Source organism: Puma concolor, chromosome A1, assembly GCF_028749965.1.
Source record: "Puma concolor isolate L17-30 chromosome A1, mPumCon1.1.hap2, whole genome shotgun sequence".
Lineage (NCBI taxonomy): Eukaryota > Metazoa > Chordata > Mammalia > Carnivora > Felidae > Puma > Puma concolor.
In genome coordinates, this window is record NC_141667.1 from 194,406,672 (window position 1) to 194,422,525 (window position 15,854).

Genomic DNA, 15,854 nt, shown 5'->3' on the forward strand with positions numbered 1-15,854 from the left:
GTCGCTCCTTATCAGGGAAATACAAATCAAAACCACACTCAGATATCACCTCACGCCAGTCAGAGTGGCCAAAATGAACAAATCAGGAGACTATAGATGCTGGAGAGGATGTGGAGAAACGGGAACCCTCTTGCACTGTTGGTGGGAATGCAAATTGGTGCAGCTGCTCTGGAAAGCAGTGTGGAGGTTCCTCAGAAAATTAAAAATAGACCTACCCTATGACCCAGCAATAGCACTGCTAGGAATTTATCCAAGGGACACAGGAGTACTGATGCATAGGGGCACTTGTACCCCAATGTTCATAGCAGCACTCTCAACAATAGCCAAATTATGGAAAGAGCCTAAATGTCCATCAACTGATGAATGGATAAAGAAATTGTGGTTTATATACACAATGGAGTACTACGTGGCAATGAGAAAAAATGAAATATGGCCTTTTGTAGCAACGTGGATGGAACTGGAGAGTGTGATGCTAAGTGAAATAAGCCATACAGAGAAAGACAGATACCATATGGTTTCACTCTTATGTGGATCCTGAGAAACTTAAGAGAAACCCATGGGGGAGGGGAACAAAAAAAAAAAAAAAAAGAGGTTAGAGTGGGAGAGAGCCAAAGCATAAGAGACTGTTGAGAACTGAGAACAAACTAAGGGTTGATGGGGGGTGGGAGGGAGGAGAGGGTGGGTGATGGGTACTGAGGAGGGCACCTTTTGGGATGAGCACTGGGTGTTGTATGGAAACCAATTTGACAATAAATTTCATATATAAATAAAAAAAAAAATGGAAAAAAAAAAAAAAAAAGAGTGGCACAAGGAAGCAAAAGCCTGGTAATAGATTTTTTTTTTTTTTTTTTTTAAAGTAGCCTTCACACCCAGCATGGAGCCCAATACGGGGCTTGAACTCACAACTTTGAGACCAAGACCTGAACTGAGATCAAGAGTCAGACACTTAAACGACTGAGCCACCCAGGTGTCCCCTTGGTAACAGATTTTTTTCTAAACGAGGGTAAAGAATGAATATATAAAACTGTAGGAATTTGGTTACAAAGGGAAAGAAATGAGCCAGTGGCTACAGGAGGAAGTGGCAATTAAAAAATAAGTTTTTTTTTAAAGATGGGAGAAATATGGGGCCCCTGGGTGGCGCAGTCGGTTAAGCGTCTGACTTCAGCCAGGTCACGATCTCACGGTCCGTGGGTTCAAGCCCCGCGTCGGGCTCTGGGCTGATGGCTCAGAGCCTGGAGCCTGTTTCCGATTCTGTGTCTCCCTCTCTCTCTGCCCCTCCCCCGTTCATGCTCTGTCTCGATCTGTCCCAAAAATAAATAAAAAACATTGAAAAAAAAATTAAAAATAAATAAATAAAGATGGGAGAAATAATGTTTGTTAGTAACAATAGTTGGGAATAGTTGGTAGAAAAGGAAAACCTTTTCCTTTCTTCAAAGGAGATAATTGTTGGAGCTGTGTCTTTGAGCAGGAGAACATGCTCTTGTTACAAGTGGAGGTTGGGCTTTAGGTAAGTAGTAAAGAGAGATAGATTCTGTAAAAAAAATCATACTATTTTATGGAAAAATAAAGGCCTATTTACTAATTTTCAAAATTATAAATGCCTTTATGAAGTTCTAATGATTCACACTCAGCCCTGAAGTATAAAGTGGGGTTTGAAACTCTCTTAAAAAAACAAATTTCTTTCTCAAATAAATTACCGCCAAAATTACCATTTTGCTAAGAGATCTTTTATCAGTTTTTATAGCCTTGACCAGTAACATGGGAATCTGCATTGCACTGTAGAATCAGATGTATCTAGTTTTACCATTTAAATAGTCTGTAATCATAGGCAAATCACACTCACTGTGTCTGTTTCCTCATTTCCAAAACAGGGATACTAGTACCTACAACCTCATAAAATGTCCCATTTAATTCTCTCTACAATGTATATAGAGTGTTGAGTGCAACGCTTGATATGTAATAGGCACCCCATAAATAGTAGCTAGTTAGTATGTTATCTAAATATGAAAGGCTACATTAAAAATTATGAAGATGGGGCGGCTCAGCTGGTTAAGTGTCTGACTTTAGCTCAGGTCATGATCTCATGGTTTGTGGACTCAAGCCATGGGTCAGGCTCTGTGCTGACAGCTCAGAGCCTGGAGCCTGCTTCAGATCCTGTGTCTCCTTCTCTCTCTGCCTCTCCCCCGCTCATGCTCATGCTCATGCTCATGCTCTGTCTCTCAAAAATAAACAAACGTTAAAAAATTTTTTTAAAAAGTTATGAAGATATTCATTTAGAGAATAATAATTAGGGTTTATGCTTCTCAAGGTTTTTTTATTGTATAAAAAGAAAATGAAAATATATACAAGGGTATCCTGCAGAAACAGAGAAGACTGCTGGAGGGGCTTCAGCAGTTTAATGCCCTTCTTGCACTTTAGGGCTGAGGGGAGTGACATCTGGGATGCAAATAGAGAAAAATTTCTGGTACTAAATGTCATCTCACACAAATACTTTTAGGCTTGGTTAGAGCTGCTGTACCTGTGAAAAATCAGGAATGGTTATTCTCCTTTCTAAATCTTGTCTGAAACCTTGGGTTACTAGCTGTGCCTGACTACCCATCTCTCTGAGACCGGCAAAGTAGAAAAGATGAAGTCATGTCTGATGTCCACTTCCTGTCCGTCATCAGGTGGTGTCAATTCTTTCACCCAAATACTATTTAAAATCAGCTTGTATTCTCTCCTTCCATTTCTCAGCTTCACTTAAGCTTTGCAATACTCTGTTAACCAATCTCCCTGTCTCTGGGGCCTCTTCAATTATAATCCTCCCGACACCGTAACTAGTTACAAAAAATGAATATATCACATTACTCTTTTTCTATAAAATTTCCAAGAATTCCCTATTAACATCAGGGCTTTTAAAAACCTCACCCTACGGGGCGCCTGGGTGGCGCAGTCGGTTAAGCGTCCGACTTCAGCCAGGTCACGATCTCGCGGTCCGTGAGTTCGAGCCCCGTGTCAGGCTCTGGGCTGATGGCTCGGAGCCTGGAGCCTGTTTCCGATTCTGTGTCTCCCTCTCTCTCTGCCCCTCCCCCGTTCATGCTCTGTCTCTCTCTGTCCCAAAAATAAATAAACGTTGAAAAAAAAAAATTAAAAAAAAAAAAAAAACCTCACCCTATCCTGAATGTTACTACCTCCCTTGCTACCCTATGAGCTATATATACACAATAGTTATATTTAAGTTCTTGCATAACCTGAACTCACTTTACTTCATCTCTGGAACACCCTGTACACCTTGAAATAATTAAATATTATTAATTAAGCAGTGAACACATATGGTAATCACTTATAGGCATAAAAAGATAGTTAATAATAAAATATAGCTAACAATAAAATTTCATTTGTAACTCTTTGAGAAGATCCTGAGTTATCTGTAAAGCCATATACTTCCAGAATAATCTAACTAAAAAGACACGCTGAATATTCTTAAGTTTTTCCATCTAAGAACTTAAAAAATTATTCAGACACCTGGTCAGACATGAACAAAAGAAGTTTGTTGAAGCACCAATTGAGGACATACACTTTTAAAATGATGAATGGAGCCTGCATATACTGGTTCAGATTCATCTATTCTTTTTTAAAATTTTTTGTTAACATTTATTTATTTTTGAGAGACAGAGAGAGAGGGAGAGAGTGCAAGTGGGGGAGGGGCAGAGAGAGAGGGAGACACAGAATCTGAAGCAGGCTCCAGGCTGTGAGCTGTCAGCACAGAGCTCGATGTGGGGCTTGAACCTACGAACTGCGAGATCATGACTTGAGCCCAAGTCAGATGCTTAACTGACTGAGCCACCAAGGGGCCCCTCGATTCATCTATTCTAATGCATTATATATACTCAACTAACCTTTGTAAATAAACTTAGATTGAAGATATTTAATATCACTCCAAGATTTGACACAAACTTCAAGGTTATGTCATTAAGTTTCTTCTTGAGTACTTTTGGAAGATGATAAATTCCGATCAAGATGGATTTTACTGATATGGTGGGAAAATAAAATCACTAAAGCAATACTGTCACATTTAAAAGCATATTTTTGATCTCCCTTTCCGTACTGGTTTGACTTTTTCAAAAGTGTAATAAAATACTTGTAACAAACTCATTCTCTTTTTTACAGGATCACTATGAGAATAGTTCTTTCTGGGTTCACAATAATGAGACCACCTTCGGTCAAGGTAGTTTTACTTTTGGAAAAACTTAATCAGCTGAATTTATTTCCTTTTTGTTACCTCATAGTATTAATTAGGAACAAATAAGTTAGCATTTTATGTAGAAATTTAGACTGAAACAAAGGGCATGCAGACCTGCATGTCTGTATCATGTCATTTAAGGAAAATGGTTCAATGCTATGGAGATCAATACTTAGGATTTTTTTAATTTATTTTTTTTAATGTTTATTTTTGAGAGAGAGAGGGAGAGAGAGGAGGGAGAGAGAGAGGGAGAGGGAGGGAGGGAGGGAGGGAGAGAGAGAGAGAAAGAGAGAGAGAGAGAATATGAGTGGGGAGGGGCAAAGAGAGAGGGAAACAGAATCCGAAGCAGGCTCCAGGAGCCCGAGATGGGGCTTGAACTCACAGACCATGAGATCATGACCTGAGCTGAAGTCGAACGCTTAACCAACGGAGCCACCCAGGTGCCCCAATACTTAAGATTCATTACATACTTTATAGTAGTGCCTTTTAATGATAATAATTTCATAATGTTATCAGTGACTTTTATACGATCTTCATTATAATACTGTCAACAAATCAATAAAAGAAAAAAACTTAAAATACTGCCTACAGATAAAAGGTATCAGAGTAAGTACTACTTATACATAGCTTTATAATTTATAATGTACTTTTCATATACATTATCTCATTCAGACCTTACAGATCACTCTGTGAAACAGTACTATTAGCTCATTTTATAAAAGAGTAAATTAAACTTCAGGGATATTAAGCAGATTTACTGGCAGAGCCAGAATTTAAGTTTAGTCTTTTGATCCAAATCTTTTCCATAATATACTCCCTGTTCAGGAATAAAGCTTTTCTTCCAAATGTATAAGAGGGTCTGTACATTTCAGTCACAAAATACCTACTAAGCAAGAAGTTATTTACAGAAGAATCTCACCACCAGAGTGAGTTTCACTATTTCCCACAGCGGCAAACTAGATTTTAAAGCAACAGAAGAAGACAAGAAGCCTAACTCCCAGACTGAGCAAAGCATATATACATACACATTATAATCCCAACTACAGTACTTTTGATGTATCCAAATACCCAAGTTCTTTCTTTGCTTATTTCTGCCTTTTCTTAAGTCTTTGTCTCTTGTGCTCTCTTCCCCTTCACTTCACAAACTACTGGTATGACTGCAGGGATAGATGCCAAGATCAGCTGGCATGTGTTCCATCTTTCTCTTACACATCTAAGAGGAGAAAATAAAAGGCACTCTCTTAATATCCCCCAATGTATAGAAAACAAACCAAGGCCATAAAATATTTCTTTAATCTTATTTAATTTTCTTCTAAAAATGTTTATGGGGGGAGAGGTAAAAAGACTAAGTACAAACATGCAAGTGTAAGTACTTTGTCTGTTTTAACTCCTGTTATGAGATTTCGAAGGAAATAATTTATAATTTATTTTTACTTTATGAAGACTAGTGAGACATAAGCTCTAAGTACAGTTAAATCCTGCCATAATGAAGAAACTGTGATTCAAAAAGATTCAGCCATATAAAATACAGAGTTGGATTACTGTGAGGTTAAAAAAATGACAAAGGTGAGCCCTACAGCTAGGGGTCCTTGTGCAATTCAAATCCATTTGGATCTGGGCTGCAGTCTGGCGCCACCTGGTGGCAAATGCCCACTCTGGTTTCAATATCCATGGGGTCATTCTGGGTACAGTGGCTGCCCGGGCTTCCAGGGCAGAGGCCGGGATCCCAGGAATTTCCTGGTTAGGTGGTATCCATTTTGATGTGGATATGGAGGCAGAACAATATTGGGGAAAAGGAAACCTGCTTTTTGTTTCCATGCTTCTACAAATAGTTCTGTCAGCTATTTCCCAACCTACCTGTATCAAGCATCCTAGAGAATAAGGGCTAACTTGTCTAAATCTATGTTGCCATGCATTTTAAAGGATTTTTAAAAAGAACAAAAACTAAAAAATCAGGAAATTCTCAAAATGATTGTAATACCAAGGTTTATGTGCTATGTGGGTTATCTGGAAATAATTATGCATGTTATCAAAGAAACAATCCCATATATTTTAAGGTTAATAAGTCAGTCAATAAAAGCCTATAAAATCTGTAACAGAATTGAGTCACAGGACTAAAAGACTTATGTGTAAAACAGAAATAATATCACCTATGCCACAGGTCTATCTCATGCTCAGACCCTTCTCTTGAGATTCAGAACCTTATACAGTCAATTTTTCTGTTTATATTACACAAAAACTTTAAATAAAATAAAACTAAATTTACCTTGTTTTCCTATTAAAGCCTTATTTTTTCCCCTAATATTTTAAAAATTGCATCACCATCCACATTAGCTACCCAATCCAGAAAACTGATGACATACTTAACATCTTCTCACTCCCTAATCCAATCTAGTCACTAAATCCTGTTGGTTCTGCCTCTCAGAAATGTTTTCAATCTGGCCCATTACTCTCCATCTCTATTGCTATAATCCCGTTCTATCATTTCTCATTCTGGTAGCAGAACCAACCTCAAAAAGTGGCCTTTATGTCTGTGGTCATATACTTCTCTACTCTCTCCACATTGCAGAGAAATCTCTTTTTTATATAAAATTGGATCATATAATGCATATTCTTAAAATCTTTCCATTGTTCCCCACTGGTCTTACTTAGACAATGATCCAAATACATGATCTGGACCTCTGTTTCCCTCTTCTGTTTTACCTCTTAGAACTCAGTCTACACTCAAGTCATATGGAATTATTTTCAGTTTGTTCAAAAAGCTTCATATTGTCTAATCTCCAGGTTTTATACATGCTGAACATTCATTGCCCAATTCCTTTCCCTTCCCTAACCCGCATCTTACACTTAGTCATCATGCAGGTATCAGCATGGGTATTTCTTCTGCCGTGACGTCTTCCCTGATTCTATATAGTCTCATCCTGTGTTGTCATTTTCTCCATTATCATCATACTTATAATTATTGTTTTTCTACTGTCTTTATGTCTATTAGAAAACCAACTTCATGAAGACAGAGGTCCCTGATGTATCTATGGCATATGGTGGATCTCAACAAATGTTTGCTAAATAAGTGAATACAGTGCTGGGAGAGCTCAAATGTAAACTTTTCTAACATCAACCTTGGTATATAGTAGGCTTATATCTCTTCTTTTGGTCTGCATTTTGAACCCTACCAGCAATTGACCACAAGGTAGAGGAAACTTTTTACCCAATACAGGGCTGGGACTAACCAAAATTTTGAAAAAGATGGAAGAATTTGTTTTGACATTCTTTAATCTCTCTGTATGCATCTCTCTCTAATCTCCTAATGTCCTTGTTGTCCTAAGCATGAATTCATAAAAATGGCATACTTTAGTTATGACCATGAACAGCTAAATGCAACAGCATATGGATCTTAAAAAAAGGTTACATGAAGAATCACATATAGCCACAAAAGAATACATACAGCATGATCCCTTTATGTGACACTAATATAATATGAAAACTAAACTATATTTCTCAGACATATATATTTACTGGTAATTTAGATAATAAAAGTACAAGAAAAAGCAAGAAAGTTATTAGTATAAAAATCAGAATAGTAATCTTTATGGAAGGAAGGAGTTAAGCAGAAAGGGTCTCAAAGACATTTTTGTGGTGCTGACACTGACTCTTGATTTGGATGGTGGTTAAACAGGTATTTAATTTGTAATTACTTACTAAATGTACATTTAAAAAATATAGTTTATATCCTCTTTGACTGACTGAATAAACACACAAATACATCAAAAGATACTCCATGCTCATGGATTAGAATGATTGGGAAAGTGTCCACACTACCCAAAAACAAGCTATAGATTCAACACAATCCCTATAAAAATTCTAATGGCATTTTTCACTAAACTAGAACAAAAATCCTAAAATTTGTATAGAACCTCAAAAATCCCCCAATAGCCACAGCAATCTTGAGAAAGAAGAACAAGGTTGAAGGCATCATGTTCCCTGATTTCAAATTATATTACAAAATGAACATAATCAAAATAGTATGGCACTGGCATAAAAACAGACACATAGATAAATGGAACAGAATGGAAAGCCCAGAAATAAAGGAGCCTTTTCAGTAAATGGTGTTGGGAAAACTGGAAAACCATTTTTTGCTTTTGTTGTCAGATTCAAAAAATCATTGTCAAGATTGGTGTTGAGGAGCTTACTGCCCATGTTTTCTTCTAGGAGGTTTATGGTTTCAGGTCTCACATTCAAGTCTTTAATCTATTTTGAATGAATTTTTATGTGTGGTGTAAGATAGTGGTCCAGTTTCATTTTTTTGCAAGAGGTTGTCCAATTATTTAACTGCTCGAAAGGATTTCAACATTATCATAAAAATGTCTCTCGGAAAGAGAGGGAAGATGGCGGCGTAGGAGGACGCTGGGCTCACCGCGCGTCCTGCTGATCACTTAGATTCCACCTACACCTGCCTAAATAACCCAGAAAACCACCAGAGGATTAGCAGAACGGAGTCGCCGGAGCCAAGCACAGACGAGAGGCCCACGGAAGAGGGTAGGAAGGGCGGCGAGGCGGTGCGCGCTCCACGGACTGGCGGGAGGGAGCCGGGGCGGAGGGGCGGCTTGCCGGCCAAGCAGAGCCCCCGAGTCTGGCTTGCAAAAAGCGGAGGGGCCTGACGGACTGTGTTCCGACAGCAAGCGCGACTTAGCGTCTGGGAGGTCATAAGTTAACAGCTCTGCTCAGAAAGCGGGAAGGCTGGAGGACAAAGGGAAGGAGAGCTGCTGAGCCCCCGGACGACAGAGCTCAGTTTGGTGGGGAACAAAGGCGCTCGCCAGCGCCATCTCCCCCGCCCATCCCCCAGCCAAAATCCCAAAGAGAACCAGTTCATGCCAGGGAACTTGCTCGCTCCGCGCAAACACCCAACTCTGCGCTTCTGCGGAGCCAAACCTCCGGCAGCGGATCTGACTCCCTCCTGCTGCCACAGGGCCCCTCCTGAAGTGGATCACCTAAGGAGAAGCAAGCTAAGCCTGCCCCTCCTGCCCCTGTGCACCTTGCCTACCCACCCCAGCTAAGACGCCAGATCCCCAGCATCACAAGCCTGGCAGTGTGCAAGTAGCCCAGACAGGCCACCCCACCCCACAGTGAATCCCGCCCCTAGGAGAGGGGAACAGAAGGCACGCACCAGTCTGACTGTGGCCCCAGCGGTGGGCTGGGGGCAGACATCAGGTCTGACTGCGGCTCCGCCCACCAACTCCAGTTATACACCACAGCACAGGGGAAGTGCCCTGCAGGTCCTCACCACGCCAGGGACTATCCAAAATGACCAAGCGGAAGAATTCCCCTCAGAAGAATCTCCAGGAAATAACAACAGCTAATGAGCTGATCAAAAAGGATTTAAATAATATAACAGAAAGTGAATTTAGAATAATAGTCATAAAATTAATCGCTGGGCTTGAAAACAGTATAGCTGACAGCAGAGAATCTCTTGCTACAGAGATCAAGGGACTAAGGAACAGTCACGAGGAGCTGAAAAACGCTTTAAACGAAATGCATAACAAAATGGAAACCACCACGGCTCGGATTGAAGAGGCAGAGGAGAGAATAGGTGAACTAGAAGATAAAGTTATGGAAAAAGAGGAAGCTGAGAAAAAGAGAGATAAAAAAATCCAGGAGTATGAGGGGAAAATTAGAGAACTAAGTGATACACTAAAAAGAAATAATCTACGCATAATTGGTATCCCAGAGGAGGAAGAGAGAGGGAAAGGTGCTGAAGGGGTACTTGAAGAAATAATAGCTGAGAACTTCCCTGAACTGGGGAAGGAAAAAGGCATTGAAATCCAAGAGGCACAGAGAACTCCCTTCAGACGGAACTTGAATCGATCTTCTGCACGACATATCATAGTGAAACTGGCAAAATACAAGGATAAAGAGAAAATTCTGAAAGCAGCAAGGGGTAAACGTGCCCTCACATATAAAGGGAGACCTATAAGACTCGTGACTGATCTCTCTTTTGAAACTTGGCAGGCCAGAAAGAATTGGCACGAGATTTTCAGTGTGCTAGACAGAAAAAATATGCAGCCGAGAATCCTTTATCCAGCAAGTCTGTCATTTAGAATAGAAGGAGAGATAAAGGTCTTCCCAAACAAACAAAAACTGAAGGAATTTGTCACCACTAAACCAGCCCTACAAGAGATCCTAAGGGGGACCCTGTGAGACAAAGTACCAGAGACATCACTACAAGCATAAAACATACAGACATCACAATGACTCTAAACCCGTATCTTTCTATAATAACACTGAATGTAAATGGATTAAATGCGCCAACCAAAAGACATAGGGTATCAGAATGGATAAAAAAACAAGACCCATCTATTTGCTGTCTACAAGAGACTCATTTTAGACCTGAGGACACCTTTAGATTGAGAGTGAGGGGATGGAGATCTATTTATCATGCTACTGGAAGCCAAAAGAAAGCTGGAGTAGCCATCCTTATATCAGACAAACTAGACTTTAAATTAAAGGCTGTAACAAGAGATGAAGAAGGACATTATATAATAGTGACAGGGTCTATCCATCAGGAAGAGCTAACAATTATAAATGTCTATGCGCCGAATACCGGAGCGCCCAAATATATAAAACAATTACTCATAAACATAAGCAACCTTACTGAGAAGAATGTGGTAATTGCAGGGGACTTTAACACCCCACTTACAGAAATGGATACATCATCTAGACACACGGTCAATAAAGAAACAAGGGCCCTGAATGAGACATTGGATCAGATGGACTTGACAGATATATTTAGAACTCTGCATCCCAAAGCAAGAGAATATACTTTCTTCTCGAGTGCACATGGAACATTCTCCAAGATAGATCATATACTGGGTCACAAAACAGCCCTTCATAAGTTTACAAGAATTGAAATCATACCATGCATACTTTCAGACCACAATGCTATGAAGCTTGAAATCAACCACAGAAAAAAGTCTGGAAAACCTCCAAAAGCATGGAGGTTAAAGAACACCCTACTAACGAATGAGTGGGTCAACCAGGCAATTAGAGAAGAAATTAAAAAATATATGGAAACAAACGAAAATGAAAATACAACAATCCAAACGCTTTGGGACGCAGCAAAGGCAGTCCTGAGAGGAAAATACATTGCAATCCAGGCCTATCTCAAGAAACAAGAAAAATCCCAAATACAAAATCTAACAGCACACCTAAAGGAAATAGAAGCAGAACAGCAAAGGCAGCCTAAACCCAGCAGAAGAAGAGAAATAATAAAGATCAGAGCAGAAATAAACAATATAGAATCTAAAAAAACTGTAGAGCAGATCAATGAAACCAAGAGTTGGTTTTTTGAAAAAATAAACAAAATTGACAAACCTCTAGCCAGGCTTCTCAAAAAGAAAAGGGAGATGACCCAAATAGATAAAATCATGAATGAAAATGGAATTCTTACAACCAATCCCTCTGAGATACAAACAATTATCAGGGAATACTATGAAAAATTATATGCCAACAAATTGGACAACCTGGAAGAAATGGACAAATTCCTGAACACCCACACTCTTCCAAAACTCAATCAGGAGGAAATAGAAAGCTTGAACAGACCCATAACCAGCGAAGAAATTGAATCGGTTATCAAAAATCTCCCAACAAATAAGAGTCCAGGACCAGATGGCTTCCCAGGGGAGTTCTACCAGACGTTTAAAGCAGAGATAATACCTATCCTTCTCAAGCTATTCCAAGAAATAGAAAGGGAAGGAAAACTTCCAGACTCATTCTATGAAGCCAGTATTACTTTGATTCCTAAACCAGACAGAGACCCAGTAAAAAAAGAGAACTACAGGCCAATATCCCTGATGAATATGGATGCAAAAATTCTCAATAAGATACTAGCAAATCGAATTCAATGGCATATAAAAAGAATTATTCACCATGATCAAGTGGGATTCATTCCTGGGATGCAGGGCTGGTTCAACATTCGCAAATCAATCAACGTGATACATCACATTAACAAAAAAAAAGAGAAAAACCATATGATCCTGTCAATCGATGCAGAAAAGGCCTTTGACAAAATCCAGCACCCTTTCTTAATAAAAACTCTTGAGAAAGTCGGGATAGAAGGAACATACTTAAAGATCATAAAAGCCATTTATGAAAAGCCCACAGCTAACATCATCCTCAACGGGGAAAAACTGAGAGCTTTTTCCCTGAGATCAGGAACACGACAGGGATGCCCACTCTCACCGCTGTTGTTTAACATAGTGCTGGAAGTTCTAGCATCAGCAATCAGACAACAAAAGGAAATCAAAGGCGTCAAAATTGGCAAAGATGAAGTCAAGCTTTCGCTCTTTGCAGATGACATGATATTATACATGGAAAATCCGATAGACTCCACCAAAAGTCTGCTAGAACTGATCCATGAATTCAGCAAAGTTGCAGGATACAAAATCAATGTACAGAAATCAGTTGCATTCTTATACACTAACAATAAAGCAACAGAAAGACAAATAAAGAAACTGATCCCATTCACAATTGCACCAAGAAGCATAAAATACCTAGGAATAAATCTAACCAAAGATGTAAAGGATCTGTATGCTGAAAACTATAGAAAGCTTATGAAGGTAATTGAAGAAGATTTAAAGAAATGGAAAGACATTCCCTGCTCATGGATTGGAAGAATAAATATTATCAAAATGTCAATACTACCCAAAGCTATCTACACATTCAATGCAATCCCAATCAAAATTGCACCAGCATTCTTCTCGAAACTAGAACAAGCAATCCTAAAATTCATATGGAACCACAAAAGGCCCCGAATAGCCAAAGTAATTTTGAAGAAGAAGACCAAAGCAGGAGGCATCACAATCCCAGACTTTAGCCTCTACTACAAAGCTGTCATCATCAAGACAGCATGGTATTGGCAGAAAAACAGACACATAGACCAATGGAATAGAATAGAAACCCCAGAACTAGACCCACAAATGTATGGCCAACTCATCTTTGACAAAGCAGGAAAGAACATCCAATGGAAAAAAGACAGTCTCTTTAACAAATGGTGCTGGGAGAACTGGACAGCAACATGCAGAAGGTTGAAACTAGACCACTTTCTCACACCATTCACAAAAATAAACTCAAAATGGATAAAGGACCTGAATGTGAGACAGGAAACCATCCAAACCTTAGAGGAGAAAGCAGGAAAAGACCTCTCTGACCTCAGCCGTAGCAATCTCTTCCTCGACACATCCCCAAAGGCAAGGGAATTAAAAGCAAAAGTGAATTACTGGGACCTTATGAAGATAAAAAGCTTCTACACAGCAAAGGAAACAACCAGCAAAACTAAAAGGCAACCAACGGAATGGGAAAAGATATTTGCAAATGACCTATCGGACAAAGGGCTAGTATCCAAAATCTATAAAGAGCTCACCAAACTCCACACCCGAAAAGCAAATAACCCAGTGAAGAAATGGGCAGAAAACATGAATAGACACTTCTCTAAAGAAGACATCCGGATGGCCAACAGGCACATGAAAAGATGTTCAGCGTCGCTCCTTATCAGGGAAATACAAATCAAAACCACACTCAGATATCACCTCACGCCAGTCAGAGTGGCCAAAATGAACAAATCAGGAGACTATAGATGCTGGAGAGGATGTGGAGAAACGGGAACCCTCTTGCACTGTTGGTGGGAATGCAAATTGGTGCAGCTGCTCTGGAAAGCAGTGTGGAGGTTCCTCAGAAAATTAAAAATAGACCTACCCTATGACCCAGCAATAGCACTGCTAGGAATTTATCCAAGGGACACAGGAGTACTGATGCATAGGGGCACTTGTACCCCAATGTTCATAGCAGCACTCTCAACAATAGCCAAATTATGGAAAGAGCCTAAATGTCCATCAACTGATGAATGGATAAAGAAATTGTGGTTTATATACACAATGGAGTACTACGTGGCAATGAGAAAAAATGAAATATGGCCTTTTGTAGCAACGTGGATGGAACTGGAGAGTGTGATGCTAAGTGAAATAAGCCATACAGAGAAAGACAGATACCATATGGTTTCACTCTTATGTGGATCCTGAGAAACTTAAGAGAAACCCATGGGGGAGGGGAACAAAAAAAAAAAAAAAAAGAGGTTAGAGTGGGAGAGAGCCAAAGCATAAGAGACTGTTGAGAACTGAGAACAAACTAAGGGTTGATGGGGGGTGGGAGGGAGGAGAGGGTGGGTGATGGGTACTGAGGAGGGCACCTTTTGGGATGAGCACTGGGTGTTGTATGGAAACCAATTTGACAATAAATTTCATATATAAAAAAAAAAAAAATCTCTCTCAATCTGTTTTATTAAAATAACAATTTAACAGCAATTTAAAAAGTTATCTTTGCTGGTTTTCTACCCAAAGGCTAATTCTGCACATGTAGTTCTTACAGATTTTTCCCTAGTAGAGGCCAACTACATTAACAGAGTAGGTAAAATTCCAGCTTTTTTTGCCTGGAATTGAGGGGAGGAACCCTCAAAGTTTTTGCTACTATACTCCTAGTAGAACAACATGTTACAGTGATAATTATAGAATTAAGTCTGATTTAAAGTCTTGCTTGTTGGCAAACTTCAAAATATCATACACTCAAATCAGTGCTGATAAACTAGTATGAGACAAGTCAATTTCAAAACAATTTTCCCACTAAAATATAAACTTTCAAAAGCCATATGAAGTATAATCATAGTATAATATAGTATAGTATAGTGATAGTATAATGAAGTATAATGATGGTGAAAAAAAAAAAAAACTACTGTTGAAATAAGTAGCATTTATTTCACCCTAATACTGCCAATCACTGACTAAGGGAACCGTATATATACTAATCTAAAAGTGATTAAAATGAATAAAAATTATTCATCTTCAAGATTATTTAATATATCTGTCAGGGCCAGCAGATAATGAGGCATATGTAATATTTCATATTATTATTCCAGTTTTAAAAAATTTCTTGCAGAAATCATTGGCATGTTATGGGAAGAACTACTGGCATCTCTTATTCCCTTTTCATCTCTGTCCTCAATATGAACCCTTAAAGGCAAAAAGACAAGTTCCCAAGGTAATGAAGAGATAATGGGAATACCTGAGTAAAGAGGCTTAACTTAAGGTCCGATAAACCCTCTTCTGAGGTAGTTACCAAAGACCTTAGAACTTTAATGTTCCATTTTATTTAGATTTGATGTCATAGAAATAGTTTAATAAGCTTCAAAGAGAAATAATTTCCTACTTCTTTTATACCTGTTTTCCCGTTCATACATTTCCCGAGAGGCACTTCGAAGTTGATCAATTTCTTGATTAGTTTTCAATCTGATTTGTTCCAGTTCATCATGTAGTTTATTTTCATATTCTGTTTTATAATGGTCTCTGCAAGGAGTCAAAGATAATATCCATGAATTTTGTTTCTGTAAAAGAAACGTACTTTTACGCTTCGTGTTAGATTTATTATCTTATGTCAAGTAAGTTCTATATACAATGTTATCTGAAAAACATAGTTGTTAGATATATTGCCTCAAAGGCTTAATTACTATATAAAATGTGCTCATCCTTAAAAATATCATATTAATAGTTTTTAATGCATATGGCTAAAGACCTGAAAACTGATGTATATG

At 38.8% G+C, this 15,854-nt stretch overlaps 1 protein-coding gene across 5 annotated transcripts in view; it reads right to left on the reverse strand.

Moving 5' to 3' along the window:
• PIBF1 (progesterone immunomodulatory binding factor 1) overlaps positions 1 to 15,854 on the reverse strand; it is a 214,689-nt gene that overhangs the window by 153,279 nt on the left and 45,556 nt on the right. For all 5 annotated transcript variants that reach the window (XR_015252640.1, XM_086710673.1, XM_086710666.1 and 2 more), the window contains exon 9: positions 15,484 to 15,609. Coding sequence is in view for 4 of the 5 variants with exons in the window: in XM_086710673.1 (XP_086566799.1) it covers positions 15,484 to 15,609 (126 nt within the window). In the remaining variant the exon portion in view is untranslated. The remainder of the gene's footprint in view (positions 1 to 15,483; positions 15,610 to 15,854) is intronic.